This window comes from Mirounga angustirostris, unplaced genomic scaffold (assembly GCF_029215605.1).
Source record: "Mirounga angustirostris isolate CCGP_5_RB_7025 unplaced genomic scaffold, mMirAng1.0.hap1 SCAF_2, whole genome shotgun sequence".
NCBI lineage: Eukaryota > Metazoa > Chordata > Mammalia > Carnivora > Phocidae > Mirounga > Mirounga angustirostris.
The window spans coordinates 155,911,590-155,934,390 of NW_026991710.1; the positions used below are offsets into that span (position 1 = coordinate 155,911,590).

Here is a 22,801-nt window from a genome sequence, read left to right on the forward strand (position 1 = left end):
AAGTATTGCCATTAAGCACAAATGGGCAGATGAAAGGGACAGACCAATTGGGAGGCTCTCCAAAGAGATTCCAGCCAACTGTTCTTCATTCCCATGTAATGTGAGAAGCATCAAGGCATTTAGCAGATCACTGAAAATACCACATACTAGATCAGATACTTCACAAGAAAATGAAATCCTCAGGCTTCAAAATAAATGTGAACTTTTTACCTGCTTTTTGTTCTTTGCAACAGTTTGCAAGATTTGAGATTAAGCTTGGATGAGTCCCATCATCACAGAGATTGTCACAGTGTTCCTAAACAAAATAAACATCGGTGAATAATCTTACACATATAAATGCATATGTACAATCATTAAGAAAGGCCACTCTGAACTCCGGTCTTCCAAGGATAGATACTATGTAGCGTTGCAGATTACCTTTACTTTCCTAATTGTTCTGGCTTAATGACATGAGCCACAAAGAAAAACTGGATGCCCTAAACATTACTTTAGTAAATAGTATTTTAGGCCAAGATTAAAGAACAGAAATTCATAATATGGGCTAAACTCATTCCATCATTTTTAATCTGGCAAATGAAGATAACGAAAATGTGAGTGGCTAGTTCATACCACAGATGGCGTCAGATAAGGCTGACTATCTACAGGTATAAGAATTGCACGGAAATAAGAAAACAAAAAGGTAAATGGCATGATGGGGTGTTCTGTCTTTTAAATATGGAAATCACACCTTTTCTAAGTGTGTAAACCTCCTGTCCACATTACTGTATTCTTGAGTTAGGAACAAGAAGCTTAGAGAGTCAGCAAGCTGGGGAGGAGGGACAGTGCAAGTCCTGAAACACCAGACAGGGCCCCACTCCACACAGGGCCACTGGAGTGATGCAGGCGGGAGCCAGGGCTGTGGGCTCCATGAGTCACCTCCAAATCATCGCCTGCTTCCTAAACCCCGGACCAGCCCCTGCTCTCTACAGCTATTCATTTTCGCCAGTGCACCCAATTCCAGGAAGCAACACCTTCTCTCAACAACTGTCCTGCCCCGAACAAACCTCCTTGAGCAGCTCTCAAGTCCATTTCATCTTCCTGACAAGGAAAATGCCCATACCAATATTTGTGAAATAAGTGAACGTAGAAAACAAAATTCTTGAGACCTTTTAGGCTATCTTCAATTAAAACAACCACGAAAATTTACCAACAACTCAAACTGTATACACCTACAAACTTTGGAGAGCTCAGTAAAAAGATTGTTGATTATAAAAATCTTTGTATAATTTTAGTGGTAGGACTTGATGTTTGCTATGTGATGCTGTTAATCAGTAAGGGTTATATGGATCATGGAGAGACGCGAAGTCTGTTTGAGAAAAATAAAACGAATACAAGATATGAATAAGCAGTGCTGCATAGAGACCCACATCAGCTCTTTAACCAGAAAAACTGTTAAACATTTAAAATAACCATTGACCATAACTATTCATGTCGATAGAAGGTGGTCTAGTTCATTTTGGCTTTAGAAACAGATGTGTAGGCATGGTTATATATTTAAATGCCTATGGATTGAAAAAAAAATTACTTCTCATTTGCCAGGCACTGGTGCTAATTTCATATTATTATCCCAGTTAATGCTCAAATTACCTGTAAGGTAGTCACTCATATTGTCCTTTCAGAGATAAGGAAACCAGGGTACAAAAAGGGTACATAATTGGCACAGCTCTTAAACTTCAGAGGATCTGAAACCAGGCACTTGGGACTCCACAGCCCATCCTCTCAACCTCTCAGAGCACTTATAGCATGCCATGAATTTCAGTATCAGATTTATCTGGGTTCATTTAACAACCTCAAGCCTAAGTTTACTTAAAATGGGGCTAATATTCTCCTTGGAGTCTAGGCTGCATGTACATGATCTATGCCAGAACTGTCCATAGAAAGTACTCAATAAGGGGGGCATGGGTGGCTCAGTCCGTTAAACATCCGACGCAGGTCATGATCTCAGGGTCATGAGATGGAGCCCCGCGTCAGGCTCTGTGCTGAGTGTGGAGTCTGCTTAAGATTCTCTCTCCTCGTCTCCCTCTACCCCTCCCTGCCACAACTCGTGTGCTCGTACGCTCATAAAAAAATTAAAAATAATAAAAAAAAAAATACTCAATAAGTGCCAGCTAGTTCCCATCAACCTACTCTTAGCTCATATGAACTGAGTTTAGAGAAACATACATGCCTGTGAAAAAGCTATCTCTGAGACCAAATATTTTAGATGGAAATAATTAACACACTTTAATAACTATGAAACTCTTATAATATACAGTCTACATATATTAAATTCTACAAGTTATATTCCATACTGAGTTTAGAAAAAAGGAAGGAAGAAAGGAAGGAACTCTGCACAGTGCTCTAAGTAAGAAAAGGAGGGGTAAACATTTAGGGCAAGATATCTCCTTTGAAACCAGTAGGACATACAACAATTCACAAGAATCGCTTGAAGCCAAAATGAGTATTCAATTTGCTTTAGAAAAAGTAGCTCTAAACTTACCTGCAGGCCTTCTGGAAACAGCTTAACAGAGGGCTTCTTTAGCACAGAACGAAGTACAAAGGTCTCAGAGGATGGAATGTCCCTCTTACACTGTGGAGTGACCAGGGACCTGACTTGGGGAACGCTGTCTGTGCTCACTTCTGTAAAGTTCTCAATTGGAACAGCATCCCAAGCTCTTTTGCCCTCTATACACTCAGCAACCTTGACTCCTTCAAAGGAAACATGTAAACAAGAGAGAGACATCTGAATCAGGTTGTTCTACACCAAAAATATTATGTATTTGCAAAGAGAATAACACGCTGTAAGAAGTTCTACCTTCATATATCCGGCTTAGGGAATGACATCTGGAATTTCATTTGGATATATAAAGAAGAGAAGTGGCGCTGGCCATAGCTTTCAGTTCAAATCTAACTACTGAGGGTAAAGGCAAGCAAGGAGTTTCGGCTCCCATGAATCTAAGGAAGTGCCCAGGCCTCGAGACCCCTGTGCCTGGCACCAGAAAACCAACCTGAGGTGAGCAATGAAGGAGGACCAATTTCACTGCTGGGGTCAGAGGCATTTCAGCAGGCGAGGGTGGTAGGAGGGAGAAGATGGGAGGTGAGGAGAAAGAGGATTAAATCGAAATTGTATTTGCCGTGTGTGCTCTCAAACAAGGCAAGGCTTCCTCCTGCATGTTTTTCCTCACAAGAGAGAACTTCCTCATGATCGACATTTAACAAATACATATTGGGCACTTATGATGTGACAGGCACTCTTTTCTAGGTGCTAGAGAGACAACGATGAATAAAACACAAAAATCTCCGATACTTTGGGAGACAGACAGACAATATAAAACACCTGGGAGGGGGAAAAGGAGAGAGGGAGCTATGGCTGTTGACGGGAAGCACAGTGTGAGGGACCCCTGTGCTGGAACTGTTCCCGATCTTGTCTGCAGTGTGGTCACATGAGTCTACACATGATAAAATTACATGGAACTAAATATACACACAAATGAATGGACGTAAAATGGGTGAAATCTGAAAAAAAGTCAGTGGACTGTATCAGTGTCAATTTCCTGCTTGTGACACTGTATGACCGCTACCCAAGATGTTACCCCGTGGGGAACCTGGCGGGATGGGACACTGAAACCCTTTAGATATGATTTTTGTACAGCTGCATGTGACTCTACAGTCACCTCAAAATAAAAAGTAAAAGAAATGTACAGGTAATAAGTAGTAATATGTGCCTTTAAAGGAAATAATGTCGAAATTAAGGGGATATGGCCGGATAAAGAGGGAGGGGGGAGTTGCTGTTTTGAGATGTTCAGGGATCAAGCAGGCATCTGAATGAAGTGAGGAAGTGAGCCATGCATATATCTAGGGAAGAACCTTACATGCATGAAGCCAAGTGCAGAGATCTGAGATGGTAATGTACCAGACACAAGAGGCAGAACAAGGCCAGTGTGGCTGGAACAGTGTGAGCAAGGAGAAGAGAGCTAAGAAGCTCCAAGAGAAGGCTAAGGACTAGGTCAGGTGTGGACTGGGTACAATTCTAAGTACAGTGGGAGGTCAATGAAAGATTCTGAGAAGGGGGATGACATAGTGTAGCTAGGATTTTAAAAGGAGCACCCTGGACACCATGTTGAAGACTCTAAAGAGGGGAGTCAGCAAGGATAGAAGCAGGGAAAGCACATAAGAGGAAACACAAAACCACCCAGGCAAGAGAAGGTGGGAGCCTGGGCCACAGTGATAATAGTTAGGAGGTGGGAAGTGGTTAGACATTTGATATACCGTCAAGATAAAACCAACAGCATTTGTTAATGGGACTGAAGTTTAACTTTATTTATTTGAGAGAGGGAGAGAGAGAGAGAAACTCAAGCAGACCCCCCGCTGAGTGTGGAGCCCAACACAGGCTCAATCCCAGGACTGTGAGATCACAACCTGAGTCGAAATCAAGAGCCAGACATTTAACCGACTGAGCCACCTGTCCGCCCCTGCAAGTTTAACCTTTAAAAGGGGGGGAGCCAAAGTTACTCCAAGGTTTTTGATGCAAGCAATTGGGTGAATTGAGATGAAAGACCAAAAAAAAAAAAAAAAAAGATGAGCAGACTAGAGAAGGAAAAATAGTCAAGACCTTTTTGAGTATGTTAAGTCTGAGATGTTTATTAGACATTCCTATGGAGACCAGAAAAGGCAGTTGGGCACTTAAGAGTTCAGGAAAGAGGCCAAGGACAGGTATTTAAATTTTGAAGTCAACAGCATGCAGACAGTACTGAATGCTGTGGGAATGCCCATGATCACCTAGGGAGTGAGTGCAGAGAGAAAAAGTCCAAGCACCAAACCCAGGGCATTCAAATGTTTAACAGTTAAAGGATGGAAGAGAAGGAATAAGAAAAAACAGACAAATAAGGAATGGTGAATTAAACAGGGAAAACAAGAGAGAATGGTGTCCCGATGCCCAGCGAAGAAATGGTTTCTCCCAGGAGTGCACTGGCAGCTCTGCCTGCCATGCTGGGACCCTGAGGAGAGGGTCTGTTGGAGTGACTGACAGATGGCAATGAAGCGGTGACCAAGGCCTGTTTGGAGCTGCAGCAAGCAAGAATGGGAGGCGAGGAGACCGAGTGCAACCTGTGCTTAAAGGGAGCTCTGCCATAGAGGAAAGCAAGGAAATGGAGTTTTGGCTGGAAGGAAATCCGGGGACAAGGGCCAGTTTAAGACTGCAGATAATAAAGCACATTGTATGTTAATGGGAGAAATGCACAACTCAGAAAAGAGGGGACACCTCAGGCAGAAGGTCCTCAAAGAGGGAAGGGACCACCATGAAGGGGTTGGCCTTGGATCAGAGGACAGAGGATCTACTATAACAGGAGGAAAGGGGGGAGGGGCACGCTTGTTCGGAGCTGCATTAGCGTGTGGTGGTGAGTGGCCCAGGCCATTTGCTTCAGACATCTTTCGTTCTCTCAGTGACAGAAGCAGCCAGGGACGACGAAGGGGCACCAGGGAACTTTATCTCAGTCATTCCTGACTAGGGCTGCCAGATTTAGCAAATACAAATCCATGAGGCCCAGGTCAATTTTGAATTATATCTAATTATTTATGTGTACGTATGTTGATATAAAAGAAAAACACTGCATGAAACATACTGTGTAAAGCAAAAACACTGCGGGATTTAAAATGAATATAAAAGTAATATAGAGGATATCTATAGTGTAAAAGACCATAAAAGACATGGGTGGGTGGACAGGAAATAGAAACTTTACAAACTGTCTAGATCTATTTCCCCGAACACCAACTCTTTTTGGGTTCCAGGACCCAATGCTAACTTGGGGGAAGGGATTCTCCTACACAGTGCCACCAAGCAATTCTCAGACACCAGGAGGGTATCCAAGAATTCAACCCAAGTCTGACCCTACCCAGAGACAGTATCAGGTTCCACAGGTTAAGGGCTCAGTCCTACAAGAACTTCCCCAACCCCCATTTAAGATGCCAGTCCCAAGTCCTAGGCTGTCACCTGTGCCTCTGACCGACGTGCTACAGACTGGAGGTTCCAACAACCTCCTCCTTGGACTTCAGGTACCAGTCACAAGTCCAGATTGCTACCTAAACTTCTGACTGAGTGACTATCAATCAAGAGGTTCTCTTAGACAATGGACTCTGAAAAACAAACTGAGGGTTCTAGAGGGGAGGGAGGTGGGAGGATGGGTTAGCCTCGTGATGGGTATTAAAGAGGGCACGTTCTGCATGGAGCACTGGGTGTTATACGCAAACAATGAATCATGGAACACTACATCTAAAACTAATGAAGTAATGTATGGTGATTAACATAACATAATAATAATTTTAAAAAAGAGGTTCTTTTAATTTTTTTTAATTTGCCAGAGCAGCTCACAGAACTCAGGGAAACACTGTGTTTACGAGTTTATTAAAGGAAATGAGAAAGGATACGAATCAACAGCCAGAGGATGAAAACAAAGGAGAGGTCTGCGGAAGAGGTACAGAGCTTTCATGACCTCTCTAGAAGTAACACTCTCCCCACATTTCCATGTGTTCACCAACCAGGACACTCTCTGAACCCTGTGTTTCTGAATTTTTATAGGGGCTTCATTCCATGGCCATGACCGATAACGTCATTGGCTGATTCAACCTCCAGCCCCAGTACCCTCCTCAGAAGTCAGGTGTGGGGCTTAAAGTTCCATCCTCCAATCACATGGTTTGGTCCTCCTGGCAACCAGCTCCGCCCCCCCCACCCCCCCGCTGGGTGGGGTCCAAAAGTCACCTTCATTAGTAGTAGTAAGACACCCATGTCACCTTTATAGCTATAAAGTATTTTCAGGAACTGTGGATGAAGACCAGATCTATTGGAAAACTGTGTATTTGGTCATCTGAATATTATTAATATTTATTCATTCAATATTCATTTAGATAACCAATATATACTTTTTTATAAATCATTATATCACACTTTTACATAAAGTTGTACAATATCAACTCTAAGTGGACTGAAAGGTTAAAGATGTATCTTGCAATCCCTAGGGTAACCTTAACAAAAAAGATGCAATGAGGTATAGTTTAAAAGGTAATGTGTAGGGGCGTCTGGTTGGCTCAGTCAGTAGTCCAGCAACTTTTGATTACTTACAGCAACTTTTGATCTCGGGGACATGAGTTCAAGCCCCATGTGAGGATTAGAGCTTACTTTAAAAAATTTTAAATATTAAAAAATAAATAAAAGATAATGGATAAGTGGATTTCCAAAAAGAGTATTTCAAATAAACCCCAAAAAAGACAGGAGAAGGGAAACAGAGGAACAAAAATCAGAACAGGAAATGCATGAAAAAATGATAGATCTTTTTTTTTTAAGATTTTATTTATTTATTTGACACAGAGACAGAAAGTGAGAGAGGGAACACAAACAGGAGGAGCGGGAGAGGGAGAAGCAGGCTTCCTGTGGAGTAGGGAGCCCGACGCGGGGCTCGATCCCAGGACCCAAAGGCAGACGCTTAACGACTGAACCACCTAGGCACCCCAAAAACGGTAGATTTATAAATCAAACCATTTCAATAATGACTTGAAAGGTTAGTGGGCCAAATATCCCCATGGAAAGGCAGAGGCTCTCAGAATGGATAAAAAAGCAAGACCTAACTATATGTCTCTAAGTTTTACTTTAAAGATAAAGACACAGGTAGGTCGATAGTAAACCTAATACCTTACTGGTGACTTTCACTCAATACAAACATACTGATTTGGGGAAAGTTTTGAATTCTGGTCCCTTTCCACACACTTAAAAAACAACAACAAAAACAACACACATGTAGTGTTTTCTCTTACAGAATACATGTTACATGTTCATCCTGTTTTTTTATAACAGATTCTGTCAACTTGGAAATATTTCACTCACTCTTATCAGTTGCAGTTTAAGAAAAAAAAAAGTCATCTCTCCTATAACTAGAATTCGGAAACATTTCTACTAGACTGAGAGCTCCGGCACTGCTTCAGTTTTCCCGAAGTTTAGCACATAGGTAAACCAACCATAAATGTCTGTTGAACATATGTTTCAACAGGTGAACTGCGTACTAAGGAAAGATTAAATACTTACCACTTGAAGCCTCTGTGAGCTCGGAAAGTGAAACAGACTCTCCAACTAAATATCCAGACTGTGTTAAACCAGATTCAAAAGATTTCTTGGGGGGGATAAAATTAAAGAAATATTAAGTCTTATTACTTACAGGAGTACTGAGATCTTTGTAAAGATTTAAGCATTACAGATTATCTAGGAATCTGATGTTAAACCAATCAATCATTTCTTACCATTAGGAAAGCATACAAGAATTGAACTAAAAACAGACTACTCACTGTAACTGCAGCCTAAACATCCTACGAAACAAATTTCAGCTCCCTAGGAAAAGTTTATAGGATAAGTTAATGGATAAGTGGATCTCCAAAAAGAGTATTTCAAATAAACCCCCAAAAAGACAGGAGAAGGGAAACAGAGGAACAAAAATCAGAACAGGAAATGCATGAAACATTTTTGTTTTCAAACATTTTGTTTTTGTTGCCTCATTGTTTGAAGTCTAGAAAACTATATTGATTAATTTTAAAGGGGGAAATTCTCAAAAATAACGAAAAATGGGGGTGTCCGGGTGGCACAGTGGGTTAAGCATCCAACTCTTGGTTTTGGCTCAGGTCATGATCTCAGAGTTGTGAGATCGAGCCCCATGCCGGGCTCCATGCTCAGTGTGGAGTCTGCTTGAGATTCTCTCACCCTCTGCTTCTACCCCTCCCACTCGTGCTCTCTCCCACACCCTTTCTCTAAAATAAATAAATAAATCTTAAAAAAAATAACAAAAAATGTTATGCAATTATTAAAAAAGGTATCAATAGCTAGGATAGGAAAATCATTAATGGCTAGGATAGAAAACACATTCTTATTAATGTGGACACCATTTCTAAATCATGGTGTATGTCCAAATAATCAAAGTTCTGATGAGAAACTACTGGTTTTGCCAGATGATGATTTCATATCAACTAGAAAAAAGCAGAGGGAGCAGAGATTATAAGTGACTCTAAGCTACAAACAAAACTTATTGGACCCCGAAGAATCTTACTATCAAACATTTATTATGCCAGTCCAAATAAGATCAATAGGATATTTACTGAATCTGTGTGACAGAGAAGTTACAGAAAAAAAGTTTCAGATCTAATGGTGTCAGGGGTCTCCTCTCACTAAAGACATGGGAACCAGCTGTGTCACACCAGAACTAAAGCAAGGAAAGCCAGTGATGAGAGAACCAGCTTCCTGTTTACATGGGACTGAAGGTCAAGGATCCTCAATAGTAGTATTTAATTCACGTTGCTTAAGATCTTTTGATAATCTTAACAGGCTTTAGGTAGTTATAAACAACAAAAATCCCTACACCTACTTGAAAGAAGTGAGCAGAGCAAAGGAGAAATTGCTAAATAGCACCAGTTTTAAACCAGTTAGGGGCAGAAAGTCCAGAAGTGCAAGACCCCCCAGACATGAGCTGCACAGCCCATACAGAATCTTCAACTGATTTGCCAGTTGTGTAAATAATAAGCTCCTGTGTCTGCCTCCTCCAGCGGACTAAAAGCTGCTCAAGGGCAGGACCATGATTCCCCCACAGTTGTACCATCAGTATCTAGAACAATACCTCGCAAGCAGAAGACCACAAGGCTTAATATTTTCATTAAGTGTTTTTCATAACCAAAAGCAACATATTAATCAAAACTGTCTAACCAATAAGCTAACCACCAGTAAAAAAAACTTAACAAGTAGGACATACATACACACACAGCATACTTTAAAACTCAGCTACAATATAAAAATACAAGGTACCATTGCTGAAAAAGGGTTCTGACAGTCTTAAAACAGTCTAGCCGGAAAACCAAAGCTTCATTTTCCTAGGATTCTGGTCAGTGAGTTACCTCAGAAAAACCTGCAGGAGCAGTTTCAACAGCACACATTTTGCCTGTATTAGGAGAAGTGACACCACTGAATATCTGAACCGCATCAGTTAGATTTTCATCAAAGTCGCTCTGATAGGATATCCTTCGACGTTTGGATGATAAGTTCGCAGGGAACTCAGATTCTTGACATTCACCAAGACTTTCTTTTTTGGCTATATGTATAAACATAACACAGGCAAAAATACTTTCTTTTACTATATCACTTTTAAATTTTGCACATAATAATTTCACTAAAATGTAATGCTTGAATCTAAATACTTTATCAATTAAAAGTACATTTTTCTGGGTGCCTGGGTGGCTTAGTCGTTAAGCCTCTGCCTTCGGCTCAGGTCATGATCCCAGGGTCCTGGGATCGAGTCCCACATCGGGCTCCTTGCTCGGCAGGAGGCCTGCTTCTCCCTCTCCCACTCCCCCTGCTTGTGTTCCTGCTCTCGCTATCTCTCTGTCAAATAAATTAAAAAAAAAAAAAAAAAAAAAAAAAAAATCTTAAAAAAAAAAAAGTACATTTTTCTATTTAGAAGAAATCTAACTGAAAGGTAAGAGAACATCACTACTAAAAGGATAATAAACATTATTAAAATTTTTTTCTAGACTTTAAAAATGTACAAAGATATGCTAATATGCATTTCCATTTCTGATATATCATCTCACTCTATTTTAAAATTTACAATGAAACCTTTTCTTTTGAACTTTTTTTTTTTTTTAAGATTTATTTATTTGAGAGAAAGAGCTCATGTGAGCAGGTGGAGGGGCAGAGGGAGAGGGAGAAGCAGGATCCCCACTCAGCAGGGAGCCCGATGTGGGGCTCAATCCTAGGATGCTGGGATCATGACCTGAAACCAAAGGCAGATGCTTAACGACTGAGTCACCCAGGGGCCCCTCTTTTGAACATTTTAAAGGATGTGGTTATGTTCTAATACGGGTTCTGCTTTGACTGTGTATGATTTTATGAAACATACAGCCAAAATGTGCCTCAGTTCTTCCCAGCTACAAAAAGTGAATTTAATTGTCTGCAGAACTAGAGCAATCATGTCAGTAAAATAATTTAAAATGCAGGTCAGAAGTGAATAGGTAAGTTACAAACTACAAACACAAATGAGTACATCGGAGTGGGTCACGCACTGGAGAGGTAGATGAACGGGACTTGTCTTGAGTAACAGTGCACTGCATGTGAGGAGATGTTGAAATGTACTTGAAAATTCAGGTTCAAGAAACCAAAACAAAATCATTTGGAACCTCAGGGTGCAAAACACCAGAGGAATGGTTATGATGATTATGGTAATGCCAAGATTTTGTCTAATTCTGGTATTTCAAATGCCTTGTGATTGGAAAATCAGAAGTGACAGGAGAAAGTAACCAAATGAATTACAATCTAAAAGTTATGGTAAAGAAGGGGACAGGCTATTAAGATGTCAGATTAGATATATCTTTTTATAACATCAGGGTTGGGTGTTTGTTATTCATAGAAATGCTTGCCAAGCTTAATAAGCAACCTCTAAAAATCAAGGTTTAAATGCTCAAATTTGTCACATGCCCTTATTCTAACAACGAAACCAACTAACCGGTTCTGATGCGTTAACATTTAAAACTCAATTGTGGCCATGCGGAATTGTAGGCTCAGGAATGCCTGAAAAATCAGGTTTTTTCAAGACAAACCAGAAATCTAAATTTTTGTGTGAAATTCCCCAAATTTTAAATGTTAGCCTCCATTTAAAAATACAGCTCTGCTTAGAAAAGACTGCCTTCACACTGTAAAACTAAATCTTTTTCATACCTCACGTGCTTGTCTGAATAAATCCTGAAGTCCAAACGGACTAAATTCTTTCTACTCACTTGAGCCTGTGGTCTTGAACTCTCCTTCTGCCTCTGAGAATTCAGGACGGTCAATCATGTTTTCATTCTCCTTTATGCAGTGAAAAGCGGACTGGAAGGCAGACATGCGCTCCCTTAAAGAATTAACATTTCGATATAGTACAGGACTGCCCTGTTAAAATACAGAGACATGGAGGGTATTATAAATGACATCAAGCACAGTGTCTCTATTCTAGGCCTATAACCACTGCATCCAGGACAAAATACATAAAGGCTATTTGAAGATCAGAGGTAATAAATGAGTGTTGCAGAGCCTCTTCTCCCTTGAATCACGTATATTCTGTTTGAATATTTCGGGTGCTGCCATCATCCTAGTTTCTCCTCTGCTCCTCCCTCGGTTTTTAACCCGAGCACAGAGAACAGCTGTTTGGTATGTCTAGACGTGTAGCTACAGCCTGGATCAATACTGTTATTAGTCAGGGCATGCACATGACAGAAGTCTGGAGTAGGTGGGGAAGAGCTTTAAAAAAGCACCCGTGCAAAACACATCCCCAAATATTTGGGGGCTAAACAACTCTTTAAAAGGATTCTTTCTGGGGAGCTTAAGGCCTCTCTTTTAGAGTCCATAACCTGAGACAGCCTCAGCGAATCAAACTGGAAAGGAAAAGAAGTTGAGCACAAAAATGTTCAATCCAAGCTAGTCTGACTGCCTATTTCCATCCATACACACCCTCTCCCCAAGAGGCCAGGACAAGACACAGATGTTCTGTAGCAGCTCAGATACCCACCTTCACACTTACCCTCTCCCCAGCTAAATTTTCCTGAGTTCATGGGACCTTACTTCCTTATCGCTAAACGCTGACCATTCGCGAAAACCACAAAGCTGAACAGTTAGATGGTTTAAGCACAAGAGCGCTCTGGAAACTCTAACAGGGTTTTAGCCAAGGAGTCATCAAATGAAATTGACACTGGCAGGGACCGAAGTGCCAGATACATGCAAGTAACATATAATTGGAGAGTTCTGTTACCCATATATCATTAAGTTCTCTATCCAGGTTTTTTTTCCCCCTTTACTATTTAGACTAACATATTTCCACTAATTTGGAGCTTGTAACAATTTAAAAATTACACCAACAGACAAAAGTAAAAAATTACCTCCCTTTATGATATCATATGGAGGAAAATCAGTTAAAAGCTTGAAGCCATGTTTGATGCTGGATCTACTCGCACACTTGATTCTATTCCCAGTTAAATACATTCACAAAGCAGACTGTTACATAATAGAGTATTTTAAATCCAAATACGGTTGATGTAAAACCTTTATGACATAACACGTAACACTCATAAAAAGCTGGTGGCCAACTCTTCTCCAGGAGATATGGAGAAAAGAAACGGATTATCCCAAACTCATACAATTTATCTCCAATGGGCTTTTTTTTTGTACTCCTATGTGAACACGGTAGGGGTAGGTTTAATGTCCTAGAAATTTAAAGCACTCTGAAATGCTGCCTAAAACAAATGAAAGGTCCCTAGTTTGAATCATTTTTCTCTATTTCCTGATGGAGACCAGGAATATACAAGGGAAATGAAACATTCAAAATGTATTGCTTTCTTCTTTTGTCTTATGAACCTTGTCAGTCAACAACATTCCTTCCACATACCAGATAGTGTTCCAAGGGCTCAGGACATGGTGGGGGGCGGGGGGGGGGGGAGCGGCGGATTACATTCTGGACTGAAATTCTGAAAACATATTAATATAGTTTCAGGTACAAGAAGTGCTAGTGAGAAGATGAAAAAGAAACATGATGAAGTAAAAGTGCTGCTTTGACTTGAGTCAGAAGAGCATCCTATCTCAAGCAATAGCTGAGCTGAAACCAAAACAATGAGAAAGTGGTGGTGGAGCAAAGATGTAGGAGGAGAAAGGCATTCTACAATAACAAAAGCTTAAGATGGAAACAGGATACAGCAGGAAAAAAAGCCACCATGACCAGGAAACGGAAGGAGATGGGGACATGAGGCTAATGGCAGGCAAGGCTCATATCAGGAAGGGTGACAGAGGCTTCAAAGAAGGGGTCTGGGTTTAATTCAAGGCATAAGAGAAAGCCATTGGAAGGTTTTAAGCAGCAGAAGAAATGATCTGAGTCTATCTCTGACGGCTCTGTGGGATGCTGGGTGGATTAGGGAAGGAGGGAAGTGAGGAGACCAGTTAGGACGTAGCAGTTGGGGGCGCCTGGGTGGCTCAGTTGGTTAAGCGACTGCCTTCGGCTCAGGTCATGATCCCAGGGTCCTGGGATCGAGTCCCACATTGGGCTCCCGGCTCAGCGGGGAGCCTGCTTCTCCCTCTGACCCTCTCCTCTCTCATGCTGTTTCTCTCTCGCTCGCTCTCTAATAAATAAATAAATAAAATCTTTAAAAAAAAAAAAAAGGACGTAGCAGTTGGTAATCTAGGCAGGACTCACATTAGGGTTATAGCAGTGGAGCTGTGGGACATGAGGACTTACAGAAAGGTTTCTGATAGGTAGTGATGGGCTGGATGTGGAAGAAAGGAACCAGGAAGATTGATAGGTAGTTGGCCTGAACAACTAGATAATGGTGGCACGTACTATGACTGGGAATTGGGCTGGAGGATCTGGTGGGGAGAAGAAATGTACAGTTTGGTTGGGGCCAAATGCTTATTAAAACACCCAAGTGAAGATGTTGAATAGGCAACTGAATATTTCACAAAGTCTGGAGTTCTAGGAAGCTCTGGGCCAAAGTTAGACATTTTGGAGTCAGTCTACAGCTGATGCTAGAAGCCACGGAAAGGGATTAGGTTGCCTAAGGAAAGCAAACAAAAGGGGGCAGAGGGGAACCGTGGGGCCCTCAAGCATTTCTGAGGAAAAACTAGAAGGGGTAGAATTAGCACATGAAACACACAGGGAATGACCAACAACACAGAAGGAAAATTAGGTCAGTACGGAATCCCAGAAACCAAGTGCAGAAAGTGTTTCAAGGAGGGAGTGGTCGAATATATCAAAAGCTGGGGAAAGGCTGAGTAAAATGCAAACTTAGATTTAATCTTTGTCTTGGCAAGGGATCAACGGTGACAAGAGTCTTCTTGACCGAGTGGTAGAAACAAAAGCCCAGTTGGAGTGGCCAGCAGTCGCGGAGGGGATGGGAGAAGGGAAGAGGAGCAAGACAGGAAAGACAACATGTTCACGGAGTTTTGCTGTGATGAAGAGGAACAGAAATGGGATGCCATGGAGGTCTAGGAGGAGTTAAAGAGAGATATTAAGATTTGTTGTACTAATGGAAAATGACCCAAAAGAAAAGGAGGATAACATAATTGCAGAAGAAAAATGAGCTCAAAATGACCTATGTGGTCACAGTAATATAAACACTTGATACTTATGTAACCCAACTATTAGGAAGTTGTAGAGGATGGGAAGTACACATGTGGATGTATGATAGAAAGTATAAGGAAGAAAGAAGGCTAATTCTCCACCATCCACAGTGGAAAACTGTCACTATTTGCAGATGGCATATTAAATATAGGAAACTAAAGACTCCACTAAAAAACCATTAGAATAAATGATTTCGGTAAAGTTGCAGGATACAAAACCATCATACAAAAATCTGTTGTGTTTCTATACACTAATAATTAACTAGCAGAAACCAAAATTAAGAAAACAGTTACATTAAAAAGAATTAAACAGCTGGAAATAAATTTAACCAAGGAAGTAAAAGACCTGTACACGGGGGCGCCTGGGTGGCTCAGTTGGTTAAGCGACTGCCTTCGGCTCAGGTCATGATCCTGGAGTCCCTGGATCGAGTCCGCATCGGGCTCCCTGCTCAGCAGGGAGTCTGCTTCTCCCTCTGACCCTCCCCCCTCTCATGTGCGCTCTCATTCTCTCTCTCAAATAAATAAATAAAATCTTAAAAAAAAAAAAAAAAAGACCTGTACACGGAAAACCGTAAGAAACTGATGAAAGAAACTGAAGACATAAATATATGGAAAGATACTCTGTGCTCATGGATTGGAAAAATATCATTAAAATGCTGTACTACCCAGGGGCGCCTGGGTGGCTCAGTCGTTAAGCGTCTGCCTTTGGCTCAGGTCATGATCCCGGGGTCCTGGGATCAAGCCCCGCATCGGGATCCCTGCTTGGCGGGAAGCCTGCTTCTCTCTCTCCCACCTCCTCTGCTTGTGTTCCCTCTCTCGCTGTGTCTTTCTCTGTCAAATAAATAAATAAAATCTTTAAAAAAATAAAATAAAATGCTGTACCACCCAAAGCAATCTATAGATTCAATGCAATTACCAACAAAATTCCAAAGGCATTTACCAAGACATACAACAAACAATCCTAAAATTTGTATGGAATCACAGAAGACTGTGAAATAGCCAGAGCAATCTTGAAAAGAACAGAGCTGGAAGCTTCATGTTCCCTGATTTCAAGCTATATTACAAAGCAATAGTAATCAAAACAGCATGGTATTGGCATTAAAACAGGCACACAGAGAAATGGAACAGAACAAAGAGTCCAGAAATAAATCCACATGTGTATGGTCAATTAACAGAAGACAAAAGAGCCAAGAACATTCAATGGGGAAAGGACAGTCTCTTCAATAAATGGGGAAAACTGGACAGCCACATTCAAAACCATGAAACTGAACCACAATACACCAGACACAATAATTAACTCAAATGGATGAAAGATTTGAAAGACCTGAAACCATAAAAATCTTAAAAGAAAATAGGTGGTGAGCTCCTTGACATCAGTCTTGGCAAGGAGTTTTTGGATTTGACACCAAAAGCAAAGGCAACAAAAGCGAAAACAAATGTTATTTACTGTATCAAACTAAAAAGCTTCTGCACAGGAAAGGAAACCATCAACAAAACAAAAAGGCAACCTATTGGATGGGAGAAAATATTTGCAAATCACATATCTGATAAAGGGTTGATATAATATATAAAGAACTCCAGTAACTTGGGGCGTCTAGGTGGCTCAGTCAGTTGGGCGTCTGCCTTTGGCTCAGGTCATGACTCCAGGATCCCGGGATCGTGCCCTACATCGGGCTCCTTGCTCAGCGGGGAGCCTGCTTCTCCCTCTGCCTGCTGCTCCCCCTGCTTGTGCTCTCTGTCAAGTGAATAAATAAAATCTTAAAGATTTATTTAAAAAAAAAAAAAACTCATGTAACTCAATTGCAAAAAAGCAAGCAATCCAAGTTAAAAATGGGCAGATATGAATAGGTACTTTTCCAAAGAAGACACAGATGGTTAAGAGACACGTGAAAAGATGCTCAATATCACTCATCATCAGGGAAATGCAAATCAAAACCCAATGAGATATCACCTCACACCTATCAGAATGGCTATTATAGGAAAAAAAAAAAAAAGAAAGCCGTAAGTGTTGGCAAGGATATGAAGGGAACCCTCATGCACTGTTGGTGGGAATGTGAATTGATGCAGCCACTATGGAAAATAGTATGGAGGTCCCTCAAAAAATTAAAAGTAAAATGACTATAAGATCCAGTAATTCTGAGTATTTATCCAATGAAAATGAAAACACTAACTTGAAAGGATATATGTACCCCCATGTTCACTGCAGCATTATTTGCAATAGCCAAGATATGAAAACAACCTAAATGCCCATCAATGAATGGATGGGTAAAGAAGATATGGTATATATACACAATAGAATATTTTTCGGCCAGAAAAAAAGAAGGAAATCTTGCCATTTGTGACAACATGGATAGACCGACCCTGAGGGCATTATGTGAAGAGAAATAAGTCAGGGAAAGACAAATACTATAATGTCGCACTTACATGCAGAATCTCAAAGTTTAAAAAGAAAGAAAGGAAGAAGATGCTCATAGATACAGAGGAGAGACTGGTGTTGTCAGAGGCAGTAGGCAAAATGGGTAAAGGGAGTCAAAGGTACAAACTTCCAATTATAAAATAAGTCGTAAGGATGTAATGTAGAACATGGTGACTAGAATTAATACTACTATATTCTATATTTGAAAGTTGCTAAGAATAGATCTTAGAAATTCTTATCACACACACCTAAAAATTTGTAACTATACAGTGGATATTAACCAGACTTATGGTGGTGATCAATTTGGAACACAGCTGACCCTTGAACAACATGGGTTTGAACTGAAAGTATCCACTTTATATGTGGATTGTTTTTCAATAAATACAATTCTGTTACTGTATTTTCTCATTTTTTTTTTTAAAGATTTTATTTATTTATTTGAGAGAGAGAATGAGATAGAGCATGAGAGGGGGAGCATCAGAGGGAGAAGCAGACCCCTGCTGAGCAGGGAGCCTGATGCGGGACTCGATCCCGGAACTCCAGGATCATGACCTGAGCCAAAGGCAGTCGCTTAACCAACTGAGCTACCCAGGCGCCCTCTTATTATTTTTTTTTAATAACATTTTCCTTTCTCTAGCTTATTGTATACTTTACGGTACACGGTGCATGTAGCATTCAAAATATGTGTTAATCAACTGTGTTATCAGTAAGGCTTCTGGTCAACAGTAGGTTGCAAGTAGTTAAGATTTTTCGACAGCGTGGGGGTTGGTGCCCCTAACCCCCACATTGTTCAAGGCTCAACTGTGTATAAAATTTTGAATCAGTACATTGTACACCTGAAACTAATATAATGTTGTATTTCAATTAGACTTCAATTTAAAAAAAAGGAATTGCAAGGAAAAAAAAACAGAGCAAGCATTTTATTAAGAGATATGAAAACAGCTATCAAAGCAACAGCTACAAAAGTTGAAAATGAGAGCCTCGGAAATGGAAACACGGGAAAAAGGTAGCTGCACACCACTGTTCTTATAAATAAATCCTCAAGTACTAACTGATTCCTTAAACAATGTGCATATGTAATATTTTTATTTATATAAATTTTTAAAACTTTGAAAAACGTGTTTGTAAGAAAACTTCAAAGTGTTAGAACATAGATCTAGACTGGGTAAGGGTGAGAGAGACATAAAGTGAGCAGTAGACAGTACAAGTGTGGTAAGATCAATAGTCTGGAGGCTTCGATAAGATGAGAGAATTGTGAAGTGCACTGGAAAGATGAAATGTGGGTCAGAGTGAGGTGGGCTGCAAGAAGATCTCAAAGGTGATACAGTAGCAAGGAACCACGTAAGCGGATGCCTGAGGTAGAAAAGATCATAGGAGCTACAGAAGTCCAGGAGCTTGACTTGCCGGGATGGTGGACGATCATCCACGTGCTTGTTGAAATAGTCAAGAATGAAAGCAAGAGTAGTGGAGAAGAGATGGAGAATGGCTGCCCTTCAACTTTTCCTCTAAAACAGGAGAAGGTCGGAGCGCCTGGGTGGCTCAGTTGGCTAAGCATCTGCCTTCAACTCAGGTCATGATCCCAGCATCATGGGATCGAACCCCACGTTGGGCTCCCTGCTCAGTGGGGAGTCTGCTTCTCCCTCCCCCTGCTCTTGCGCTCTTGCTCATTCTCTCTCTCTCCCTCTCAAATAAATAAATAAAATCTTTAAAAAAAAAAGTTAAAAAACAAAGCAAGAGAAGGTGGAGAAAATAAGAGATGAATTATGTAAGCATAGAGGCCCTTACACTTTACAAAAAGAAAAAAACAAGTACTACTAGTATATTTGCGGAACATTTCAGTAAATTAGAACATGTAAACTAATATTATTTATGCAGTCAATAAATTTGTTGAGTAAGGGAAGAAGAGATAGGGTGAGAACTGAAAGAGTAGAGCCACCAAGGGTATTTACTATAGAGGCAAATCTCGAAAGATCAAAGGACAGCACTGATTGTCCATAAAAACTGCTCAAGTGGAAAGCCCTTACTTTTAACAGTGCTAGATACTAGAGCTATATATTCAAGGAATTCTTTTACTACGCATAATCACATGATACGGGTGTGGGGTGTTTTCATATGTTCATTTCTATATACATACACATACACACACACACACATATATTTGTAGGCATACCCTTAAGGAAAAGAAAAAAAAAAAACAGAAATACCAACAGCAGACATGGAATGTCAACAAACAAAAACGGACTTAGGTCAGAGAAAGCTGAAACCGACAGGGATTCTTTAGGGCATTCTGACAAAAGGAAACAAGCAGACTTGCAGCAGACCCCAGAAAGGCTCAGGTATTTAAAGCATCAGGTATTTCTGAAAACCAGGGTCAAGGACAGGACTCAGAACAGGGTATCAGTAGCACTTGAACCCACAGGTCTCTTCATAAAGAAGAAAGGACCTTTACATTTTGGAGGGAACACAGAGATTCAGGATTCCATGAGATTTAAGACTCCACAGACAGCTGAGGAGAGGAGAGCCTGCACTGAAAACAGAACCTGTCCAAGTCTTCTCAGTGAACAGTTTGACTTCCATTTTGACACTTGACTTCCTGAGTCCCAGGGCTCAGGTTTATATCCCCAGGAATTCCTTTCAGAAAAAACAGATCTGCCAAAAAAAAGAACCACAGAATTCTGATACTTGGGAATGAAAAAGTGGCCATGTCTACACAGAAATCCACCAGTTGATGAAACCAGACCATGCCCATTGAGCTCTCTCAGTCAAGTTTTTAAAGTGACTCACTTTTAAAAATGAACAGAGTGTCACGGATCACCAGACATCTGAAGAAATATTTGAGCATGAGACAAAGCTTGAACTAATTAGGTAGCAACATGGAACCTGAAGGCAAAGAGATCCTGCAAGGGGAGGAAGAAAACATCCATAAAAATATAATGTCCCCAACTGCCCACAGTGTTCTTTAATATCAAGAACAGAGCTTCAAATGAAAAAGCAGGCCATGCAAAAGATAGGGAATCAAAGTATGTGTTGAATGAATGAACGAATAGGATTCTTCAACTCCATAAGCTAAAATAACAATGGAGCAATGCCTTCAACATTTTTATGGAAAATATGTGCAACCTAGATTTCTATACTAAGACAAACCAAAATCTAAATGTGCTAGTGGAGTAAACTTCATCAGATATGCAGAGGCACCAGAAAAATGAGATAGTAAAACAAGAAGAGAGAAAGATATTAGGTCAAGGAAACAGAAAAATCCAAACAGAAGAAAAGGAAATCACAGTGACAGCTGTCCAGGAGACCCAGATGGCAAGCAAGCCACAGAAGACAGAGAACACCAAGGAAAAAGAAAAGAACCCACAGACCATTAGGGTTTATAGATCTGTCAAAGTTTGGGGATGAAATTATGTGATAAAAAACTAAACTAAAAAATAATAAAAAGTACTTATTAACTAGAGGAAAAACAAAAGTTGTATAAGAGAAGAAATGGGACCATAGCATACTACCTGGCAGTTTGTGAAAAATATCTACATGGTTAAATAACACACATGAAGTCCTAATTTAAACAAACATTATAATTGTATTGGAAGGATGGGGACAGGGGACAGTGTTAGGATAGCTATGGCTAGGAGGTGTAAGAGCAAAATCCTCATTTTCCACAGAAATAACTACAACAATAGTAAATCCAATGCACACCATGTTCCAGGCACAGTTCTAAGTACTTCATCTCTACTAATTTAATCATCCTCATTAAAAACCTTGCTATTATTATCACCCCCATTTTATATGTGAGAAAACTGAGACAAACTTGAAGTGCTTGGCTGGCTCAGTCTATAGAGCACCCAACTCTTGATCTCTGGGTTTAAGTTTGAGCCCCATAATGGGTGTAAAGATTACATAAAGATAAAATCTTAAGAGACAGAAAGACAGAAAGAAAGAAAAGTAACTTGCCAAAGGCACAATTAATTAATAATAAAGCCAAGAATCAAACCTCAGCAAATAGCTCCACAGTCCATGTTCGTACCTATCCTAACAGCAGTTCTCAGGAAGTCTTTACACTCTTAAAATTATTGAAAACACCAAAGACTCCTAGTTCGTGTGCATTATAGCTATCAAGAATGTTTTAACAGGCTTTTCAGAACTGTGGCTATTCTTTCTTTCATGGAACATAAAACTCAACAAAGATTTCCTAAAAGTTAGTTGCAATGTCAAATATGAAATCCTATCAATGAACTTCTCATATTCTGTTATGTTAAAATCTGCGAGTCTCTTGCATTTGAGGGTATATTTTGCATGCACTGGTTGTTAGGAAAATATTGGTTCACTTACTTCTGCAGATCTTCTAAATATTGATACCCTTTTATTATATAATATCAAAAAATCAAATTCATTAATATCTCCACTGATCTCATCAGAAAAGTCTAGCCAGTGGGAAGTTCTCAAGCTCACAGTGCTGCCTAGAAGTTTTCCAAAATTCTGATTTTCTCCTGAAAACTCAAGTTTTTTAATCAGTAAGAAATATTTCAGTTTCTCTTCGAAGTGGCAGGTTCACGGTTCCTTTTGAGAAAATATTGTTCACATTCCCAAGTCTGACTAACCATGATGTCCGTCATTCTTTCAAGTAAAAATGATGCTCCATGAAAAAAAGTGGCCAGAGTTCAGATCACAGCTCAAAACAATTATGCACACGATTTTTTTTCAAAACATCCATCATACTTCTGTATGTACTTTGGAAGTGCCTGATGCATACTTCCCATTTCAATCACACATAATACACAAGGGGGGAGAATTAATAAAATTTACAATTTTCACTGCATCAAGGATATTAAATGAATCTGGCATTATCATTTCCTGTGAAGGCTTAGCAGTGTGGAAAATGACAGCTTGGTGCGCTCAGTTTTACCCACCATTGCTTGCGCACTGTGAGTGCAAACATCAACATAGTGGAAAAAGGCAAACACCTCAGTGCTATTACAAAAACCCGTTTTAACCTCATTGGCCTCTTGAATGGGACTCAGGGATCCCCAGGGATGGGCAGATAATCTCTGAGAACCACCACACTACATAGCCTGTGCATAGTCTCTAAAACCGAAAAATAAAGTGGCTATATAAGTACATTTTAAAATAAGAAGGCCAGGGGGCGCCTGGGTGGCTCAGTCGTTAAGCGTCTGCCTTCGGCTCAGGTCATGATCCCAGGGTTCTGGGATCGAGCC

General features: G+C 40.3%; 1 protein-coding gene across 8 annotated transcripts in view; it reads right to left on the minus strand.

Annotated features, from left to right (window-relative positions):
* CDCA2 (cell division cycle associated 2) overlaps positions 1 to 22,801 on the minus strand; it is a 92,735-nt gene that overhangs the window by 66,416 nt on the left and 3,518 nt on the right. For all 8 annotated transcript variants that reach the window (XR_010409658.1, XM_064585361.1, XM_064585360.1 and 5 more), the window contains 5 exons: positions 11,812 to 11,962; positions 9,937 to 10,130; positions 8,090 to 8,174; positions 2,519 to 2,727; positions 211 to 295 (listed from right to left, as the gene is read on the minus strand). Coding sequence is in view for 7 of the 8 variants with exons in the window: in XM_064585361.1 (XP_064441431.1) it covers positions 211 to 295; positions 2,519 to 2,727; positions 8,090 to 8,174; positions 9,937 to 10,130; positions 11,812 to 11,962 (724 nt within the window). In the remaining variant the exon portion in view is untranslated. The remainder of the gene's footprint in view (positions 1 to 210; positions 296 to 2,518; positions 2,728 to 8,089; positions 8,175 to 9,936; positions 10,131 to 11,811; positions 11,963 to 22,801) is intronic.